Source organism: Epinephelus fuscoguttatus, linkage group LG10, assembly GCF_011397635.1.
Source record: "Epinephelus fuscoguttatus linkage group LG10, E.fuscoguttatus.final_Chr_v1".
Lineage (NCBI taxonomy): Eukaryota > Metazoa > Chordata > Actinopteri > Perciformes > Serranidae > Epinephelus > Epinephelus fuscoguttatus.
In genome coordinates, this window is record NC_064761.1 from 30,508,376 (window position 1) to 30,527,079 (window position 18,704).

An 18,704-nucleotide genomic window follows, 5' to 3' on the forward strand; every position below is an offset into this window, starting at 1 on the left:
CATGTCTTGGGACTGTTGGAGTCTGTGAAGGCCACACTGACAAGGGGAAAACATGCAAACTCCACACAGAAGGGCTCCCCCACCTTGGGTTTGAACCAGGAGCCAGGAACCCTCTTGCTGTGAGGGGACAATGCTAACCACTGCACCACCGTGCTGCCAAATTAGTGTATTATCAACTGAATATTTGAATTGTTGTGTTTTTGTTACCTTAGAATGAGCTATGTTATTCTACAGTAGCCCAGAGTGGACAAACCAAATGCTGGCTCTAGATAGGGTCGTTAGCATATTTGTGTTTTCACATCAGCCATCGTACCTTTCCTACACGCTTGGCACACAGGAGAAGTTTAAATTCTGCAACCTCACCGCAAGATGCCACTAAATCCTACACACTAGATCATTAAATGCTCAAGTGACACGTTTAAGCATATTTGTTGAACTTGCAGTGATACATCATGAAACATATAATTTGTTTTGTAGTGATCTCGCTCTCTGTGATTGAGGCCATCATTGTGATTATGCTGATATTTCTGAGGACAAGGCTGCGCATCGCCATTGCATTATTGAAGGAGGGAAGCAAGTAAGTATGGATAAAAGCCAGGGTTGGAAATTACCTTTATTGTCCTCCTTCCACTGTGGCTGGTGGATTACAAAATCTACCACTCACTCAATAGATTCACATTATTTATTGGCTGGTGAGCAAAGCAAATCTAGCAGCATATTTTACCAGCATTTGTCTGGTGGCTGGTGCTAATTTCCAACCCTGATAAAAGCTCTGTTGACTCCTTAAAAATGAAATAGTGTGTTTGACTGTCTTTTTGTTTCTAGGGCCATCAGCTACATCATGTCCACTCTCTTCTACCCCATCATCACCTTTTTCCTCCTGGCCATCTGCATTGCTTACTGGGCCGTCACAGCAGTGTATCCTTCTAAATGCTGCTACATTGATGAACCGTTTTACTCAGAGAATTCTGCTGTGTTCATGCAGTCTGCAGCAGTTTTACTAACCAAAACACTACATCAAGTTCATAAAGATTATCCAGAAGATCATAAAACCAGTCAACAGATGATTACAGAAAAAGGTTACAGAAAAAGGATGGTGCTTCTTTCACTTGGTGCTTTATGTTTTTAAAGCAAGAGCAAATTAGGAACAAGCTTCTGTTCTTGTGTCCCAGTGAGTTCTTTAACATCGTCTTAGCATTGTAATGCCTGGATGAATGAGATGACTTTGTGTAAGCAGCATGTGACTGAAGTATTAAAACAAAACTGGATGTAATATCAGTCGTCAGTAATTACTGTGCAGAGGAAATGTCCCTTTGTGTTGCCCTTAACTAGTTTTCTCTCAGCTTCTTAGCATCATCTGGTAATGCAGTCTACAAGGTCACACCTACTGATGATAAATGCATGTATGCCAACCTCACATGCAGTCCAAAGGTTAGTCCCCCACCTTCTCACACAGTGAAGTGTGGAGTAGTTTTGTAACTGTGTAATTTCTCTGCCACATCTTGCTCTGTGAAATATTTCTTTGTCAGACCGTAATCAATCAAATGAAATGTAATAGCTTCTTTTTATTGCCTACAAGTGAAATCTGATAGCTGGCGCTGAGCTCTTATAATCAATCTCTAATGCTCTAATGTAAATAGAGTCCAGGTTAGTGGCTGGCAGCTATGAACGATTATTTGACAAATATTATTCATCAGCCTGCTTGCACCCCCTGGTTTGTGTAAGTTAATGTTAAAGTCTCAAAGCACTACTATGCTCCATGTCCACACAACCTTAAATAACTGCAAGATTACCTCATAGACATACATTCACAAATTATTCATTAACATGCAACACAGAGCTACAGTGGAGTAAAAAGCCAAGAATAGAAAAGTGACATCATTGTTTCTCTGTGATTCAGTAGTTTGCCCTGCAATGTCTTGAATTTAATATTAACTCACAGTACTCTTGTCTGACAACACACCAAGATCAAATCTGTTGTTTTCTTTCAGACCTTCAGTCAGACCAATATTACCAAAGTGTGTCCCGGGTCACAATGCATGTTTGCCTTCTATGGTGGAGAAAGTGTGTACCACCGCTACATCCTCGTCCTGCATCTGTGTAACCTGTTCGTGTTCCTCTGGCTGGTCAACTTTACCATCGCGCTGGGCCAGTGCACCCTGGCTGGAGCTTTCGCATCTTACTACTGGGCCCTGAGGAAGCCAACCGACATCCCTGCATGCCCCCTGTACTCTTCTTTTAGCCGAGCCATACGGTAGGGAGCTATACAGACTAGTATCGTACATGTTATTGTGAAGATGTCCAATGCCGTACAAATGTTTCTTTACTGCTAAAATGTCGGATATGAATAACAGTCAAATTTGGAATTTACCTGCTTGTCCCATAAATAACTGAAAAATGATAAGGGACTTCTCACAAGCATCTACTAAGATATCTTACGCAAATGTCTGTTACAACATTTTGATTCTCGTGTCACAGTTACCACACAGGTTCTCTTGCCTTCGGTTCTCTGATCCTCGCCGTGGTGCAGTTGGTCCGAATTGTTCTCGAGTACCTGGATCACAATCTGAAAGGTACACTGTCACTCTTAAAAATACTTATCTTACACAATTTAATGATTATTTAAAATGGGATGTTGATGACTGATGACATTTTCCCAGGTTCTCAAAATGCATTCGCTCGATTCATGCTTTGCTGCCTCAAATGCTGCTTCTGGTGCCTGGAACATTTCATCAAGTTTATAAACAGAAACGCATACATTATGGTGAGTTAAGAAACATCTGATTGATTGCAGGTATCTGTTGGCAGCTCAGTTGTTAGTTGGAGTGGCTTGTGTCTCAGTGCTTCACTACTCTCTACTTTTCTCTCACCAACAGATAGCAATATATGGAAAGAACTTCTGCACCTCTTCCAAGGATGCTTTTTTTCTCTTGATGAGGAATGTTATTCGGTAAGGCCTTTCGTGTAGGTCTGAGTCAGATACATGCATCTAGAAAAGGTCAGAGTACAGATGACTTGCTGCTGAAACACACTCAGTTAACATGCCAGGCTAACACAGTCTGGCTCACAAACAATAAAAATGTGTGGATTTATTGTATGTATGTCAGTGAAACAATCAAGAATTGAGAGTTCCTAGCACTCGCACCTTTTCCTTATTACCATGTATTCATGTCTTTAATAATGTGTGCACTTTCTGTGTCTCATTGCCTTCTACATTTCTCTGGTCTCTGTGTGTCTCCTCCACTCTGGCTTTTCTCTCCCTCCTCTGTAGGGTTGCTGTTTTGGACAAGGTGACAGACTTTCTGCTCTTCTTGGGGAAACTGCTTATTTCAGGAAGTGTTGGTGAGTTTCTTGTCACCCACAGTCTGTGAAGTCACATAAACTGTTACGTAGATGAAATATTGCAGCAGAGACAGGATGAGATATCCCCCTGAATATTTGGTGGATGATAAAGCATCTCACTCTTAGTTATTTCTGCCACGCAGACACTCTGTTTCCACTCAGTTTGTGTCACTGGAAGTTGAAATGTAATGTTTCATAGGTTGTCTGCAGGTCTGTGAAAACAGCTAAATCTCTTACATTTAACAAAAGGAGGAATTCAGTTCAGTTTCTAAGATCCTAATTTAAACAGAAATACAAACAAAATAATCCTAGATGTTACCCTTACAAATCCCTGTACAAGTAATACTGTCTTATTTGTCCTTTGGTGTCACTTATGAAAGATTTATTGATCTGAATGTACCAAAATACATGTATATGTTTGTAATCGATTAATTATTCCCCTTTCAACCAGTTGTAGCATCTCTGAAACACCCTATTAAAAACATCTTAGAATTATTCCTGCGGCCTTTTTAAAGACGCCACTTGTCCAAAAATTACTTGCATGTATTGAAGGGTTTGAGAAATTAGACTGCCATGTTTGTGATTATATTAGTTGCTCAGTTTGGTGATATGTTGCTCACATGAACCAATCATTCTCGTTCCTTCTGGTACTTTAAAAGATTATGATATAATAACATCTTCGTGGAATCAATTCCCTTTCTTGTCGACAGTTCTTTTTAAATGTCTCTTAATGTGTAGAGGTGTATGGTGTTTCACTGTTTCTGATGTCAACGGGTAAAAGGTGTTGCATTTTTGCTACTAATGTAGCTTGTTATTGTGATTATTATCCATGGATTCAACATCTTTTTTTACCTCCACTAGTTATTTAGTCACTTATTTATATTTTGCAGGTGTTCTTGCATTTTTCTTCTTCACACGTAAGATACCAGTCATTCAAGAGGAGGTGCCATCCCTAAATTACTACTGGGTCCCCCTTCTGGTAAGGAATTAAAATGTGGGCTATTTAATTCATAGTTTTACCAGTAGTTACTTTAAGTAGAATGAGAAAGATTAAAATGTGGTTGGAGCATTACATTGACGAATATATGAAATCAAAATTCACCTCACTGCCTTTCTTATGGAATATACAACAAAAATTGTTTATATAGGTTATGTTATGTCCTCACATTTGTCACAATTTTTGCAAAGGATGGTACTGATGAACTGCAATAATTAAGAACTTATGCTGAATGTAGTTTTTTCGCTCATTTCCATGAATAACTACAGGCAGGCACAAGTAGTGAGATCTGATTTATTAGGGCTTGTCTTAACACCTCAGCTTTCTCCAGAACAGAGAGAACACACTCTTCCTGGTGTAAATTGTGAGGGGTGCTTTTTGTTTCTGCAAATGTGAGGCATAGATCAACGCTCAAACTGCACACTTTTTGTAGATGTGGAGTCTTGTTAAACTGCAGTTAACACCACTCCAGTTATTCAGATCACATTACAGTGGTGCACAAGCTAATTAGTTTTGTTGAGGAATTTATGTGTCAGTGGTTCATATTATTCTTGATCTTTATGGTGTTCACATCACAATGCAAATTAGATGTTGACAGTATAGCATTTTTTTATCATTTGTTTAACCTTTATTTAACCTCTTTAGATTAAAAACAGCTTTTTAAAGAGTTTCCTGGTCAAGACAGGCAGCAACGTAAGTTACAGACGTGACAAAAATACATAATCAAATGTGCAAAACAAAAGCCAGACACAAAACAAAATGAAATTACAACAAAAAAAGTATGTTAACATGCTGTAAGTGGAAGATAAAAAACGAGAAAACAGGCAACTATAAACAATTAAAAATACCTTCGTAAAAATCATAAATTCCTCCAGCAGTGCTTTGAAATGACCAAGAGGAACCAGTGAGTGATACTTAAAATCCTTCTGCAGAAGATTCTACATACATGCAGCTGCGTACATAAAGGCTCCTTTGCCAAACTCCACATGGATCCTAGCTATGGACATTAAAGAACATAGTCATTTTCAGGTCTTTGCTTAATGTACACAGATAAATATCCTGGAAGTAGGCCAAGAATAGCTTTGTTAATAAGAAAATACCAATAAAAAAAGTCTGCGATAAGACAGCCACCCAACTCGAGCATACAGGATACAGTGATGAGTAAGGGGGTAACAGTTGGTAATGACTCTCAATGGTACATTCATTTGTACTGACTGCAAGCTGTAAATTCTTTCAGACGGTGATATTTGGATCCTACATGATCGCACATGGCTTCTTTAACGTCTATGCCATGTGTGTGGATACGTTGTTCCTGTGTTTTTGTGAGTATGCTGTATTTTTCAGTCATTTACATGACAGTGTGAGAGTATGACTACTTGTACTGAGTACAGCTATGATGGTTAAAGATTAAATGTCAAGCAGCCTGTCAGCATTTGAATATAACTTTTTCCCTCTGTAATCTGCCTCTAAATGACAACTGAAACTGCTTCCTGCTCATTCAGCTCTCTAATGTCTGCATGACCTTTTTGCTAATTTCTCTCTACTAAGTCTTTGCTTTCCTTTCTCTGTCTGACTGTCACTCTGTGCGCTGCCTGCTATTCCTGCTCCTCCTGCTCCTCCTGTCCTCTGCTGTGCTGGGACCTGGTCTCAGGTGAAGACCTGGAGAGGAATGATGGTTCTTCCTCTAGGCCCTACTACATGTCTCCTGGCCTGCACAAGATCCTGCGCAAAGGAGAGGAGGGTGCCAAATTATGCGCTGCTTCTTGAGCGGCAGGTGGCCATTTTAAATGAATTGTTGACTCTCTCACTCACTTCTCCATATCTACTGTACGTGTGGGGGTCGGGACGTCTGAGAGCAAGTACTGTAGGGCTAAACATCAAAACTGGATGCATCCCAGCCTGGTCAGGGATGGCCTGGACATGAAAGGACATGCTTTTACTTTGGTTCCTCCCAGAAAAGGCACAGGGGACTAAAAAAAAAAGACCAGTTTACTTCCTCTCTTGAGCCAACTCAGATACTTGCCTTTTTTTCTGCCACGCTTGTTTTTCTTTTTTCTTCTCTGTATTCTCTGCTGACCTCTGCCTTACTGAGAGGGTACACGTTAACTCGCAGGACGGACGCACAGGCTGAGATGACTATGATAGGAGCATTTTTACCCAAACAAATATAAGGACCTTAAGATGTACAGATGCCACTGATGGACTATGGCATACGGCTTCACCATGAGAAAATGGTGGACTTATGGGGCACCCTCTTGTCGCACTTTGGTCTTCTAGTGTATAATCATGTTTTGTATGCACTTTCACATATGGGAAAAGAACCATGTGATTTATTTCCTCTGTCAAGCATGATTATTTTGCTGGCTGTTGATGTTTACCATTGGTTTTATAGGTTGCTTTGATCCACCGTATTTATACTAACACAAACACACACAGATCCAAAAACAGTGTGTAATCCTGCACTTAGCAAAACAGGTTTCTCTTATTTTACATCGTTTAAAGAAGAACAAAAGGTCACAATAATTTTAAAGTTTCCATTATGCTCATAGATGTACTGTAAACCAGACAGAGACTTTGTGGGAGGTCAAGACTTCAAAAAAGACATTATGGTTTTTGCTTAAAATTTAAACAGAACCTGACAGTTTTCAGGAACCTTCTGAATGCAGCCACTAGTTTATGTGCCTAGTTGTGAAAAAAAATAAATTGAAAAAAAAATTGTTCCTCTTATTCTGTGGTTTTAGACCTAACACCAGGAACCTTTTGCGATACAGTTTATAAAAGGATGTCAAAGCCATTTTTGGTAAATTTTTTATTGGATGGTTCAGATGTATTGCTGTTTTAATACTAAGTATAATACACGCATCTATCTGGAGGTTATTAAGTGTTCTTTTTGTATAGGAGAATTTTTTTTATCGATGAAATCCAATGACAATGTGAATCCTTTTTTTTGAATAAACATAAATGGTTTAAGTATTGTCTAGTGCAATTTCCATCTCTGTTTTTAACATGTTGCCACTGCTGCCTCCTAGTGTGGGATCTGGAGGTGAATGACGGCTCTCCCAGCCGGCCCTTCTACATGAACAGCACCTTGAGGCGCATTGTCGGCAAGAAGAACATCAAGACGACAAGAACGAGATAGGGGAGAGTGGAGGTCATTTACCAAAGTATGGTAAAAGCCCATGTGACAATAAGCCAAATGTAATGTGAGTGTACACAGGTTGCCACTGTACACTATAATGGACAAACCATAAGTTAAGCAACTCACATGCTCATAATTTATGGACTTGATAGATGGTTGGTATTTATAGCGAACTCCAGAAGTCAGTTTGTATACAAAATCAGTATTTGTATTGGATGGTGTACAAAGTCACACTAAGGTCTTGTAAATATATATATTTTATTTTATAGTTATAACTGAAATATACATATAATTATGTATACTTTTTACAGCCACACACTACATAGTAAGTTCCTATTGGAATGACTAGTTTCTTTATTTATTGAGATTGTGGTAAACTGTTGTTTTTGCTCTTAACCTCTTGTAGTTGCCAGTTTTCACCACTTGGTGGTGCCAGTTGTCACCAGGCCTCTGATGTGTGCCGTTGTTGAGTTGTGGATGCACTGCTGACTGAACTAGTTTTTCCATGAAATGGTCAAATGTCAGCTCATCTTTGTATTGTGTTATCACAGTTTTGACCTGACATTGTCTCACATTGAGAAACATATTTGCCTCTTAGCATCCGCTGTTTTCATATTTAATTGTCAAGGACATAATGGCACAGCAGTTCAAAGTGCTTCTCTCTTTAAGTGCCTTATTCTTAGAATTGCCACACTGAGTGTCTAATTGCATCCTTTAGCTACATAGTTTACACTGAAGATGCTTTTTTGATGTTTTTAAAAGAGCCCATTAAAGTGATAGTCAATAGCCAGTTATTGAAGGTCTTGTCCAGATGCCAGTGTTAGGAATAAAAGGTGAAGTAGAAGGATGCGCTGCGTTTTGACGGATTGGAAGCAACCATGGTCACAGGTTTATTCTCAGCAGCTACCTGTGTGTCCAGTCAGCAAAAAATGCCAAACTTTGACCTGCTACCATTACAACTTTGTGCTCTTAAAATTATACTCCCACAAAATCTATCTTTTTAGTATTAAAAAAATCCTTTCCTTGTGGTTTTAAAGATGGCTTCCTTTACAGAGAACAGTGGCTGTACCCTGCTTGAGCTGATGTAAATTACAGTGTATTCCAATAATAGTAATCACAGGCTACACACACCTGTAGAAGAACCAACCTCTTTGTTGTCCATGTGTGCTTTGCATGTTTCTACCACACCAAAATATAGGTAAATATGAGGTTTTATTTGGCACTTCAATTGTTCATCCGTGACAAATGACAGCAACAACCCACAAACATATACAACTACCTACATGCTACAAACAGGCAGTCTCTAATAAACTGAACACACAGGCAGAGAGCTGAGAAGTTTGCTTGAGAGGTTTAAGATGTTTCTTTAAGTATCTTTACATTTTTTTTTTAAGTATAAATGACCACTTTACTATTGTGAAGGTTGAGCTTCAGTCTTTGCTACTTATAGGGTAGATTTTGGAAGACTATCTCTTTAATTCTGAAGATGATTGAACAAAACATGAGGCAAACATTACTTTGTGAGTAAGGACCTTCATTTTAAACAGTGTGAAACCTTTCTGTCACCATGGAACCTTCTGTTAATCCAAAGAAGGGCTCACATTGCAATGTATTGTTCAGTTATTAAAGTTTTAGTCAGAGGGTTTTTATGTTAATCAGTTTGTTTCTTATTTATTTTTTTTAGCTTGACATATATATATTACATTGGTTGCTGGTTGGTTGTATGAGCATCAGACAGCTCTGGCATCAGACAGAGCAAATATGCTTGGAACAGCAGATGTCAAGGTCAATTTGCATTGTATTAATCTGTCTAATGGAATTTTTAGCTGATGAAATCTTTTGAGGTGCAGCTGATTCTTTTTTTTGTCTTGGAGCCAGAATCCAGGAAAATGCTTGAAGAACTTCTCTGCAAAAGAGGTATTTGCAGCTTTTGGGTGTTGTCAGTTTTTAGCTAAAGGGATTTTTGAAATTATATCAAACTTCTGGTGAGGTTTTCTTTCTCACTAAATGGATTCGTGCATCACTTGAAATGATGCTAACCTGTAGATCTTTGAGATGTGACTCATTCTTGTGAGTCTTTGTACCGTGTTTGTCAAACCCTGAGAACTTGCCCTCATGGTGCCTCGGAGTGACAGCACCGCCAGGCTTGCACACCTCCTGACGCCGTTTGAGCTGAACGCGCTGAGACACGCACAACGTAACATTCAATAAAAGCAAAATAGCTCTGCTTGTGTATCTGAAAGGAGAGTAATGATGCATGTAGTGCTCAGTGTGGCATATTACGCATGGAGCATGTTAGTATTCCTTTTTTAGACTGAAGAACTATACTCCCAGTTAAATTGTTTTGCTTCGTGTTCATGCAGCTCAGGTTTCATTCCCATGAGGCTGAATACCTAAGATCTGATAAGTGAAGTGAAAACTGTTTTTATATGCGCCCCCACCCCCACTCCCTCCCTCGCATGTCTGGAAATTAGATTTTTTTGGTCAACCACAGTCAACAAGTAGACACAAGTAAAACCTCTGCTCGTTAGAATGTGCGTCAGTTTTCTTACCGCAACCTCTTAAAAGTCAAACTCTGAAGATGCAATGCTCAAACCTGTCGATACTCCATTCTGTTTTGTATGTTTGTTTATTGTGGCTCATTTGTGCAGACAGCTGACAGTGTCATATATTTATTTATACAGTAATGGTTGCATGTGTTTTTTAACAGAGTATATTGCCTTCAAATATAGTTTTGGTACTTCTGTTTTTATCAATAAATATTTTTTTTTCTGCTTTGCTTTTACTTCCTTTCCCAAATTCTAGATGTGTACATTCAGGTGTGAACTCTGCAGCATGTCAGCTGTCACTGGATCTGACCAGTAAAATATCTGTTTTCATTCATTCATCCCGAGTTTGTGAAATTAGACATTTATTTTCAAAACAGACTTCACATACAATAAATAAATTAAATTGCAATATCCAAACACTGCTATGCAAACAATTTCAAGTTCACCTTCATAATGAGTCGACATTTTGGGTCCGGTGGTTTTCACTTAGAGTAGCATGGTCAAACTGTGTCACCAACTACACAAACAAATATAAATCTATAATGTCATATGTCACAATCCAATGAGGTACACTGAAACCTTTCCATTTCCACATTATACAGTACAAATTATAGTCAACCATAATATGCTCAACAGTGAAGTGAGTGTTTTCAAAGAATGTCAACATGTAATAATTTACTGACAGGTCAAGAAATGGAAAAGTTTTATGGTTCACTTAAACTGAAATTATATTTACCAAGGAAATCTGAATACTGCAGCTGCTAATGACGGACAACTGTGTGTGTGAGTGTGTGTTTGTGTGTGTAGGAGCAGCTCAGGCGTGAGACACAGGCAGCGAGGTCATGGCGTGGGCTGGCAGCAGCGGTTGAAACATGGATGGAGGGGAGTGTACTGCGGGCACACACACACACACACAGAGCACTAGAGTCAGTACAGTTTCCATAATTTATATTAAAATCTATAAATATAATTTCAGTTGAGACAGTTAAAGCTTTGGTATCATTTTTAAGCTTCTTTTGTCTTCATTAATATGTTTCATAATGATTGTTACAAATAATTCACAGCAATGGCTTAGAAAAAAACTTAATTATTTGAAAGTTGCTTTTCCTCTTAAAGAACTCGTCTTGTAGAACTTTATATAAAAATAGAGAAGGTGAAAATTTTAAATTTATAGAAGCAGTATTGTTAGAATAAATACAACAAGAGCTGGGTACATTTCATCAGTTGTGATGGCAACTGTAACCTAATGGACAAAGGAAAGTATGTGGATAGACATATGATTTTAAATGATGATTTTAAATATGTGTGTGTGTGTGTGTGTGTGTGTGTGTGTGTGTGTATTTGTATTTGTGTATAATTTTTCTTCTGAACTTATCACAAAAAATTCTGTTTTTCCTTCTTTTCGATGTTAATCTCATAACCTGATATTTTACAGAAATCATCTACATTCTCCTTTTTTGATTGTTACGTCAATATAACATACAATCATCAGCAAATTAACAAAGCTTATATTTTTCTCTGGCTGCATTTATGCCACTCAAGTCTTCTTTCTGTGAAATTTTCAGAGCCAAAGGTTCAACAACTAATGTAAAAAGACAATGAGATAGTGTGCTACCTGTTTTAATGCCTCTTGTTAGTTGAAATAATTAAAGGTACAGTGGGTCCCAAAATCAAAATAACATATTTTCCTCTTCTTGTAGTGCTGTTCAAAGTTCTGTTTTGGTGTGACTTGTGCTGAGTGTTGGAGATATCAGCCATAGAGATGTCTGCCCTCTCTTGAATGTAATGGAACTAGATGGCACTCAGCTTGTGGTGTTCAGAGCGCCAAAATACACATTCGGAAAACTCAACAGCAATGTCTCTTTCCAGAAATCATGACCTGGTTCCTCAAGATAATCCACAGACCTTGTTGTGAGCCATTTCATTGATGAACGATTTCTTTCTACCAAACTAAACTTGGCAACTGTATCACCAAGCAGAAGGAAGCGTGCATCTACTGCTAGCTCTAAAGCTCCACTGAGCTAGCTAACATTACAGCTCAGCCGAGGAGGATACCATTAATGTTTATATCTCACACTGTCACAAGCAGGAGCCTCTCGTCCATGAGTAGATGCACGCTTCCTTTTGTGGATTATTTTGAGTAACTGGGTCATGTTTTCTGGAAAAAGACACTGCTGTTGAGTATTTCAAATGTATTTTTGGCGCTTTGAGCACCACAAACTGAGTGCCATCTAGTTCCATTATATTTTAAAGAAGGCAGACATCTCTACGGCTTATACCTCCAAAACTTACCAACTCACCCCAAAACCAACCTAGTCTCACTCTAAAGTTGTTGAAATCGGGCGCTTGGACAGTGACTTCTGGCATCAGACACCGCCGAACAAAGCTGTCCTTAAACATCTGCATGATACCGGCCAGTCAGTGTTATAGTTTATGGTGGCCAGCGGCATCAGGAGAAACGCAGCGGGACAAGAACAGAGTTAAGGCAGCAAAAGTACAAGTAGGGCAGGTGGGAAGGATGATTGATGGGTCCAACAAACACTGACTTTCATCCAGGTTTTCCTAAACCCAACCACGTGCTTGTTGAAAGAAAAAAAAAAAGTCTATTTGCGATGTTGAACCGACATAGTGTGTTTATTTTGAAAGAGACTGTATGTAAACGGTAAAGTGTTTTCTGAAAGAAGACAATGCATGTAACGGGCACATTTTGACATGGCGTCCCAGAACGTCAACAACCAATGCACCCAGGGAGTACCTTGTACGTCATATCTGGACATGAAAAGTCTATGACCAAACCATGACGAGATCGGAGTGAGAATGTGTTGCCAAAACAATCCAGATTTATCAGTAGCACTACAGGTAAGAGTAAAAGTATGTATGTTTGATTTGGGGGTGAACTGTCCCTTTTAAGATGGTTCCTTCAAATAAACCAGAACAATGTAATATTTGAAATGTTAAAATTAAATATGACAAACAGATTTGTATTACAGTGAACCACAGTAAACAGTCTCGACATAATGAAACGGCAGGAGCTCACTGTCTATGAAGGAGTGCAGTGCAGAGAGCATTGATCCCTCCGGGCCACCGTAAGCTGTGTACTGCAGCTCCTCAGGGGTCGGGGTGGGCTGGGGGAGGCGGCTGGACTGCAGTGAGGTCATGGGGGTGCTGGAGGTGTGGTTGGGGCTCACATGCTTCTTGTGGCGTGCTCGGCAGTTCTGGAACCAGACCTGTTGGTTAACAGGACAAAAACCTTTTGTGGGGCTGCACGGCACCAAGCAACAAGCCTCCATTGTCACAAGACACAAACGTGATGTAATTAGCTTTTAAACTGTACAGGCCTTTATCTCCCTGCCAAGAAATCTCATGCAGCGACAGTCAAGGAGTCACCTCTGCCTCTGGTGAGTAAAATGAGTGTCACTATCAAACCATTGTCAGCAGAGGAAACTGAGAACCACTCCCATATGGTTCAGTTATATCATACACATTGAAAGCAACGTTAAAAAAATGTAAAATGTGATGTTAAATATGTAAAAAAAAAAACAAAAAAAACAAAAAACAAGAGTAGATAGGAAAAACTAAGACGTGTCCTGATTCTCACATGCATGGTTATACACATTTTGTCAGCAGTGGAAAGTAACTGAGTGCATTTGCTCAATTACTGTAAGTATAATTTTGAGGTATTTGTACTTTAATTGAGTATTTCCATTTTATGCTGCATTGTGCTTCTTGTCAGCTGCAGTTACATGATGCTTTGTAGATTAATATTTTACATACAATTAGCTTATAATATACAGTATAATGAATTTACCAGCAGCATATTAAGTATAATACACCATTAAAATGCACAATAATCATAAACCAGTTATACAATATACACAGTGTGGATGATGCACAAAGACTAAATTGTTATTCACATACAAAATATTAACGTTAGTCAGCTGGAGAAAGCCTGGGAGACGAGGTGGGAAGCCTTTTATCAGGATAAATGATGTAGGTTTGTAGCATTTCTTTCTTTTGCTATTCGGTGTCCGCTTTTACACAAACATGTTGTTCAAAAGCATATAGAAATGCATTTAATGATGGAAGCATTGCTTTTCCATTGTTTGTAAATGTGTATTATACAAATATACCTTTAAATCCTTGCTTCTCAGTAGTAGGATCAAACTGTATGTTGCATCACCTGTGCTTCACTGACCTGTATGACTCTTCGACTGAGGCCCGTCTGCTCCGCCAGCTTCTGCAGCGTTTGGGCATCTGGATTGTTGTCCTGCGCGAACTGGGCCTGCATCACCTGTATGTTCAGAGGTAAAAGACACATCAGTTAAATAACATACAGGTTGTTGTTGTGTGAGGTAATGCATGCTTTACTGCTGTGTGGAGATTCTACCTGCATTTAGTTTGTCTGTTTCAGAACAATGCTGCTTAGAAAATATAATAGATTTATAAAGATAAATGTGATTATACAATTCATGCGACAAAAAATAGAAATATATGGGGTAATTTTGAATATTAATTTATGGTGCTCTGAACAGTGCAACATAATTAGAAATATTATTATTAGGCAAAGGAAAACTATAAAAGTGTAATTTACAAAAAACAGCATCCTTGTTTGTGCCGTTCTACCTGCAGCATGTTTTATTAAAATAAATAAGACACATTTAGTTAATTAAAATCCACATCTTTAAGTTTTACCTTGTATGCCAAATCTTTATTACACACATTTCTAATTATAACATCATTTTAAATGACATGGCCAGTGTTTTTAGGCTCAATTTTTTCAGCACAATGAAGGAATTCTGATTTTTTTTCAGCAGAATTGTTTTGTATGTATTTATCTGATTATCTATGTGGAGGTTAACCTGCAGCTGGTCAGCAGTGAAGCTGGTCCGTGCTCTCTTGGAGGGTTTTGGCTGGTTGATCTCCTGTTCAGTGGGCACAGCCCCCTCCATGTTAACACTGTTTCCTGCAACAAGAGCAGATAATCATATAGAAACATCTTGAAATATTCAGCAAAGAATGTATGATGTATAATACATTGAAATGCAGGATTTTAAACCTGTTAAATTAAAAAGAGCAGCATGCTATAACCTTTAACCAATATATTAAAAATGGGGCAACATCACATTAATTTCAGACTGTACTCTCAGGACATGAAATACATGTTAAAAATAATATTTTTAATTTCCATATAGACCTAATTAATGATCTATTATCAATTACAAGAGGGGACAAACAGCACATTCAGCACAGCTTTCACTGACAGGAATTACAGTTAAATAAATGAGAATTTTATTATAAATATTTGGTTGTTTTTTTTTTAATTATTTTTTATTTTCAGAAAAAGGAAAATGTTTGTTTTTTTATGTCAATGTGTGTCAGTGTATCTTGAAGGACCGAGCCCTTCAGCGGCTCACCTTTCTCCACGGCCCGCTTGAGGTTGTCCAGCATGCAGTCGTAGTGGACCCTGCAGAGAACTTTCTCCTCCACCAGAGCGAACTCCTCCCCGGTGGACAGCTGCCTCTTGCAGGAGAAGCAGGCGAAGCAGGCCAGGTGGTACACGTTGCCCTTGGCCCGGCGGACCCAGTCTGTGGAGTGGATGTTCCGGCCGCAGCACGCGCACCAGGTGCCGTATCTTCTGCAGATGAAGGTCACGGTAAGCAAATTAGACACCCATTTAACAGTGACTGCCTGAGGGCATTTAAAGGCTCCAGCACTGAGGAAATGTGTCTTTTTAGAATTTTAAAGGCTGATGCCATTTTTTAAAACTCAATATCTAGCTATAATTTTTTTTTACTTTTTTTAAGCCAAAAATTAAATAATGTTCTTTCATGCAGAGAAACAGACCACTGCAGGTGAACTAACACACAGCTGCATCTGTGAAATTTAGAGAGACCTTTCAAATTAATCAAAGACTTATATCACTAAAATCATCTCCATCCATCTATCTTTTATGGTACGATAAAGAGTTCAAATGCTGCAAGTAACCTGTTAATTGCGATTTACTGAATTCAAATGATTAAAAATGCCTAGCTGAAGCGGGGTGACATTTCAAGTCTTGCAACTTTTATAATTAATGCCATAATTATTGCTCGTAATTTCTCAATTTGGAACATGGCGGTTCATTTAACAATTTCGTTTTGGTTGTCGTTAATAAAAATGGATGCACATACCTAAAGTAATCCAGTTTACAGAAAACCTCTTTCTCTTTGATGTAACAGCTCGTGTGGCTGCCAAGCGAGGTCTGGCACACGCTGCACGACAGACAGCGCACATGCCAGCACAAGTCGTTAACCTAAAGCAGAGATAGAGTAAATTAGCAGAAGTCAATCAAGGTTAGGCCCGTGGTGGGGCTATAGGCTGCATACACGCACCTTAAAAACCACAGACATCCAAATGCAAACGAGGTATAGAAGCCATACTGCAAGGTTGGAATTAAAAACACTCCTCAACGAAACAAAAAGGAGTTTACCTTTAATAAATATTTATCCACAATTTCCTCGTTGCAGCTTGCACACACAGCTCTGCCTAACAGAGGTGCAGATGCCATCGCCTGCAGCGACGACGCGTCCTCATCCAAAACTTCCACCGGCGCGCCCTGAAGGGATCATCAGACCTGCGGTTAGAAAATGACGCACAGGAGCGCATGCACCCCATACCTGCAGCACAGCACGGGCTGCTAAACTGCTCACCTGTTTACTGGCACCAACCTCACAATAAATGGTTAAAAGAAGTATTTTCAGATTCTATTTTTTTCCGGCTCAACTTAATGTGCGTAAAGATTTGTGTCAGTAGGATAATATCGAAAAACATGGCAATAAATTTGGTGCGCAGAAAAACACCAGCAGCGATTATCACTAAATTTGAAGGCCATTTTAAAAACAAAATGAAGGTGGATTTTTCTCACTTATTAATTACCTACAAGCAAGTTTAATAATTTTAAATGTTATTTAAAGTAGGCCTATATGGTGCAGAAATATTCCTCATAATTGCCAAAAGTTTTTGCGCTCCACAGTCACGAATATTTAAAACTTTATCCAGCAAAATAAAGTGGCGTGTCGTTCATTCTCAGCCTGTTTTGGAGAATAAATAAAGTTGAGTCCTACCATATTGTCCCTCCTGTCCTCAGCGCATTTGCCTAGAAGCTCTCCGTCTCCTTTGCAATCTTCACACATGACGAGAAGTTAACACGGCGGGGCAGAGAGGGCGCAGGTCTCTCACACTGTCGCAGCTGCCTTAAATGCCCCATGCTCCATCCCATAAATATCATGCCTTTCACTTTTCACCATGACAACGCCGGCGTTTAACCAAAATGACATTTTAAAAGAGAAGGATAGTCATTACGTACATAAACAGACAACACTTGAGCTAATATCCATCCTGTGTGCATTATGTTCTTGAGATCTGCATTTGGGATTTAGCAACCTGCTCGTTCGCAATGCGCGCGTGCTGTGGTTAAACACCCCACCCCCCACCCCCCCTTAACGCACCAATTTCACGTGTCAATCAAAAAAAAAAAAACAGCGCCAGGTCTCAGGGAAAAGGAGATTGATTTTTTTAATAACAGCAATTAAAAGGCTAAGTTCGCCACAAACGTCTACATGGGGCAACCAAAAGGTGAAGAGGTCTCATTAACTACTTGAGTTTTTAATTGCAGAATTCAGGGAGGGGTAATTTTCTGCGACATTTCTTCAAATTGTGAAAATACTGAGCTGTCAGCGTGTGGAAGGCCGGCTTTAATGACAGACTGAAGTCTACTTTTGATTTAATTGGCAAAGCAATTTGTGTTAATATTTACTCTCCGACGCGCTCCATACACCGACTCGCACCTCAGCCTGCTGCTAAGAAATAGGATACGTGTTTAATGTTCATCACTCACCTCATCGTTGGACAGCAGAGATCCGTTTTCAGTCTCGTTAACAACGCAACACTCCACTTTTACTTCACTTTTCCAGCGCATGTCTGTGGTCCGCATCCAGGAGTGTGCAGAGCTTCCCCAGTTTCAAAGCAAAAGTGCTGTTATTCTTTCTTTCTCCTCCAGGATTCCTCTGTGTCAGTCAGCTCTGCCCTGAGCTGTTTCCAGAGGGCGGATCATAATTCATATTTTCCTGTCCTCTGTGGCCGCGCCTCCCTTTGGAAATAAACTTATTGTGTGGCTTTATGTGAGCTGCTAGAAGTTAAAAAATAGTCTGTCACAGTTATATTCTTTTAGATATTTTCAGATTGACTTCACATTGCATTTATGTAACTCCAGAGCTGACTGACACACAAATACAATGCATTTTAATGGTAATGACCAGTGGTGAAAGTACATCAAGTACTGCACATAATTATGATTTTGAAGTACTTGTACTTTACTTGAGTATTTAAATTACATGCTACACTTTGTACATCCGTTCTTAAATTACATAAGCCTACTTTTTTTGAGTGCATCTTGCTGATAGTTCAGGGTGTCTACAGGTTGTTAATATAAGGCCTTAAAATGTTTTAATTTGTCTGAAATTCAGATTCGATGGGTCTTTAATATCTTTGGTCACATTACAGCAAAAGAATTTTTACAATTATTGAACAGACTGAAGAATTGCAATAATAAATAGCATTTATATAATGTGTATTTCCATTACAGGCTTGGTTTTAAATTTCATATAAGGTGGTATTAAAAGGTCTTAAAAGTCTTAGA

At 39.0% G+C, this 18,704-nt stretch overlaps 2 protein-coding genes across 7 annotated transcripts in view; one reads left to right on the forward strand and one right to left on the reverse strand.

Moving 5' to 3' along the window:
• slc44a5b (solute carrier family 44 member 5b) overlaps positions 1 to 10,145 on the forward strand; it is a 41,362-nt gene extending 31,217 nt beyond the window's left edge. The window contains exons 12-22 of one of the 3 annotated variants that reach the window (XM_049588463.1): positions 478 to 577; positions 826 to 918; positions 1,344 to 1,431; positions 1,992 to 2,254; positions 2,479 to 2,573; positions 2,661 to 2,764; positions 2,877 to 2,950; positions 3,272 to 3,342; positions 4,233 to 4,321; positions 5,577 to 5,661; positions 7,369 to 10,145. In XM_049588463.1, the coding sequence (XP_049444420.1) occupies positions 478 to 577; positions 826 to 918; positions 1,344 to 1,431; positions 1,992 to 2,254; positions 2,479 to 2,573; positions 2,661 to 2,764; positions 2,877 to 2,950; positions 3,272 to 3,342; positions 4,233 to 4,321; positions 5,577 to 5,661; positions 7,369 to 7,478 (1,172 nt within the window). In that variant the 3' untranslated portion in view covers positions 7,479 to 10,145. Of the gene's footprint in view, positions 1 to 477; positions 578 to 825; positions 919 to 1,343; positions 1,432 to 1,991; positions 2,255 to 2,478; positions 2,574 to 2,660; positions 2,765 to 2,876; positions 2,951 to 3,271; positions 3,343 to 4,232; positions 4,322 to 5,576; positions 5,662 to 5,841; positions 5,971 to 5,990; positions 7,330 to 7,368 lie in introns of those variants that run through there. The other 2 variants (XM_049588462.1, XM_049588464.1) reach the window with 2 other exon arrangements.
• A 321-nt stretch (positions 10,146 to 10,466) lies between these two features.
• LOC125896124 (LIM/homeobox protein Lhx8-like) lies at positions 10,467 to 18,074 on the reverse strand. 4 transcript variants are annotated; one of them, XM_049588475.1, is made up of 8 exons: positions 17,904 to 18,074; positions 16,497 to 16,622; positions 16,198 to 16,319; positions 15,442 to 15,662; positions 14,887 to 14,990; positions 14,223 to 14,318; positions 13,065 to 13,254; positions 10,467 to 10,918 (listed from the first exon to the last, which is right to left on the reverse strand). In XM_049588475.1, exons 1-8 carry the CDS (start codon positions 17,997 to 17,999, stop codon positions 10,842 to 10,844), a joined length of 1,032 nt encoding a protein of 343 aa, XP_049444432.1. In that variant the 5' UTR covers positions 18,000 to 18,074; the 3' UTR covers positions 10,467 to 10,841. The 4 variants fall into 4 exon arrangements, with proteins under 4 accessions (XP_049444432.1, XP_049444433.1, XP_049444434.1 ...); XM_049588476.1 differs by lacking the exon at positions 17,904 to 18,074 and adding an exon at positions 17,131 to 17,451; XM_049588477.1 differs by lacking the exon at positions 16,497 to 16,622.
• Between the last annotated feature and the right edge of the window lie 630 nt (positions 18,075 to 18,704).

Bases quoted from the DNA above. Each gene is read 5' to 3' on its own strand.
- LOC125896124 (XM_049588475.1), bottom strand. From the start codon at position 17,999: ATGCGGACCACAGACATGCGCTGGAAAAGTGAAGTAAAAGTGGAGTGT. The intron at 16,320-16,496 runs GTAAACTCCTTT...TCTCTGCTTTAG, and splicing joins TGGATAAATATTTATTAAAG to GTTAACGACTTGTGCTGGCA. The intron at 13,255-14,222 runs GTCAGTGAAGCA...GTTAACCAACAG, and splicing joins TCAGTCGAAGAGTCATACAG to GTCTGGTTCCAGAACTGCCG.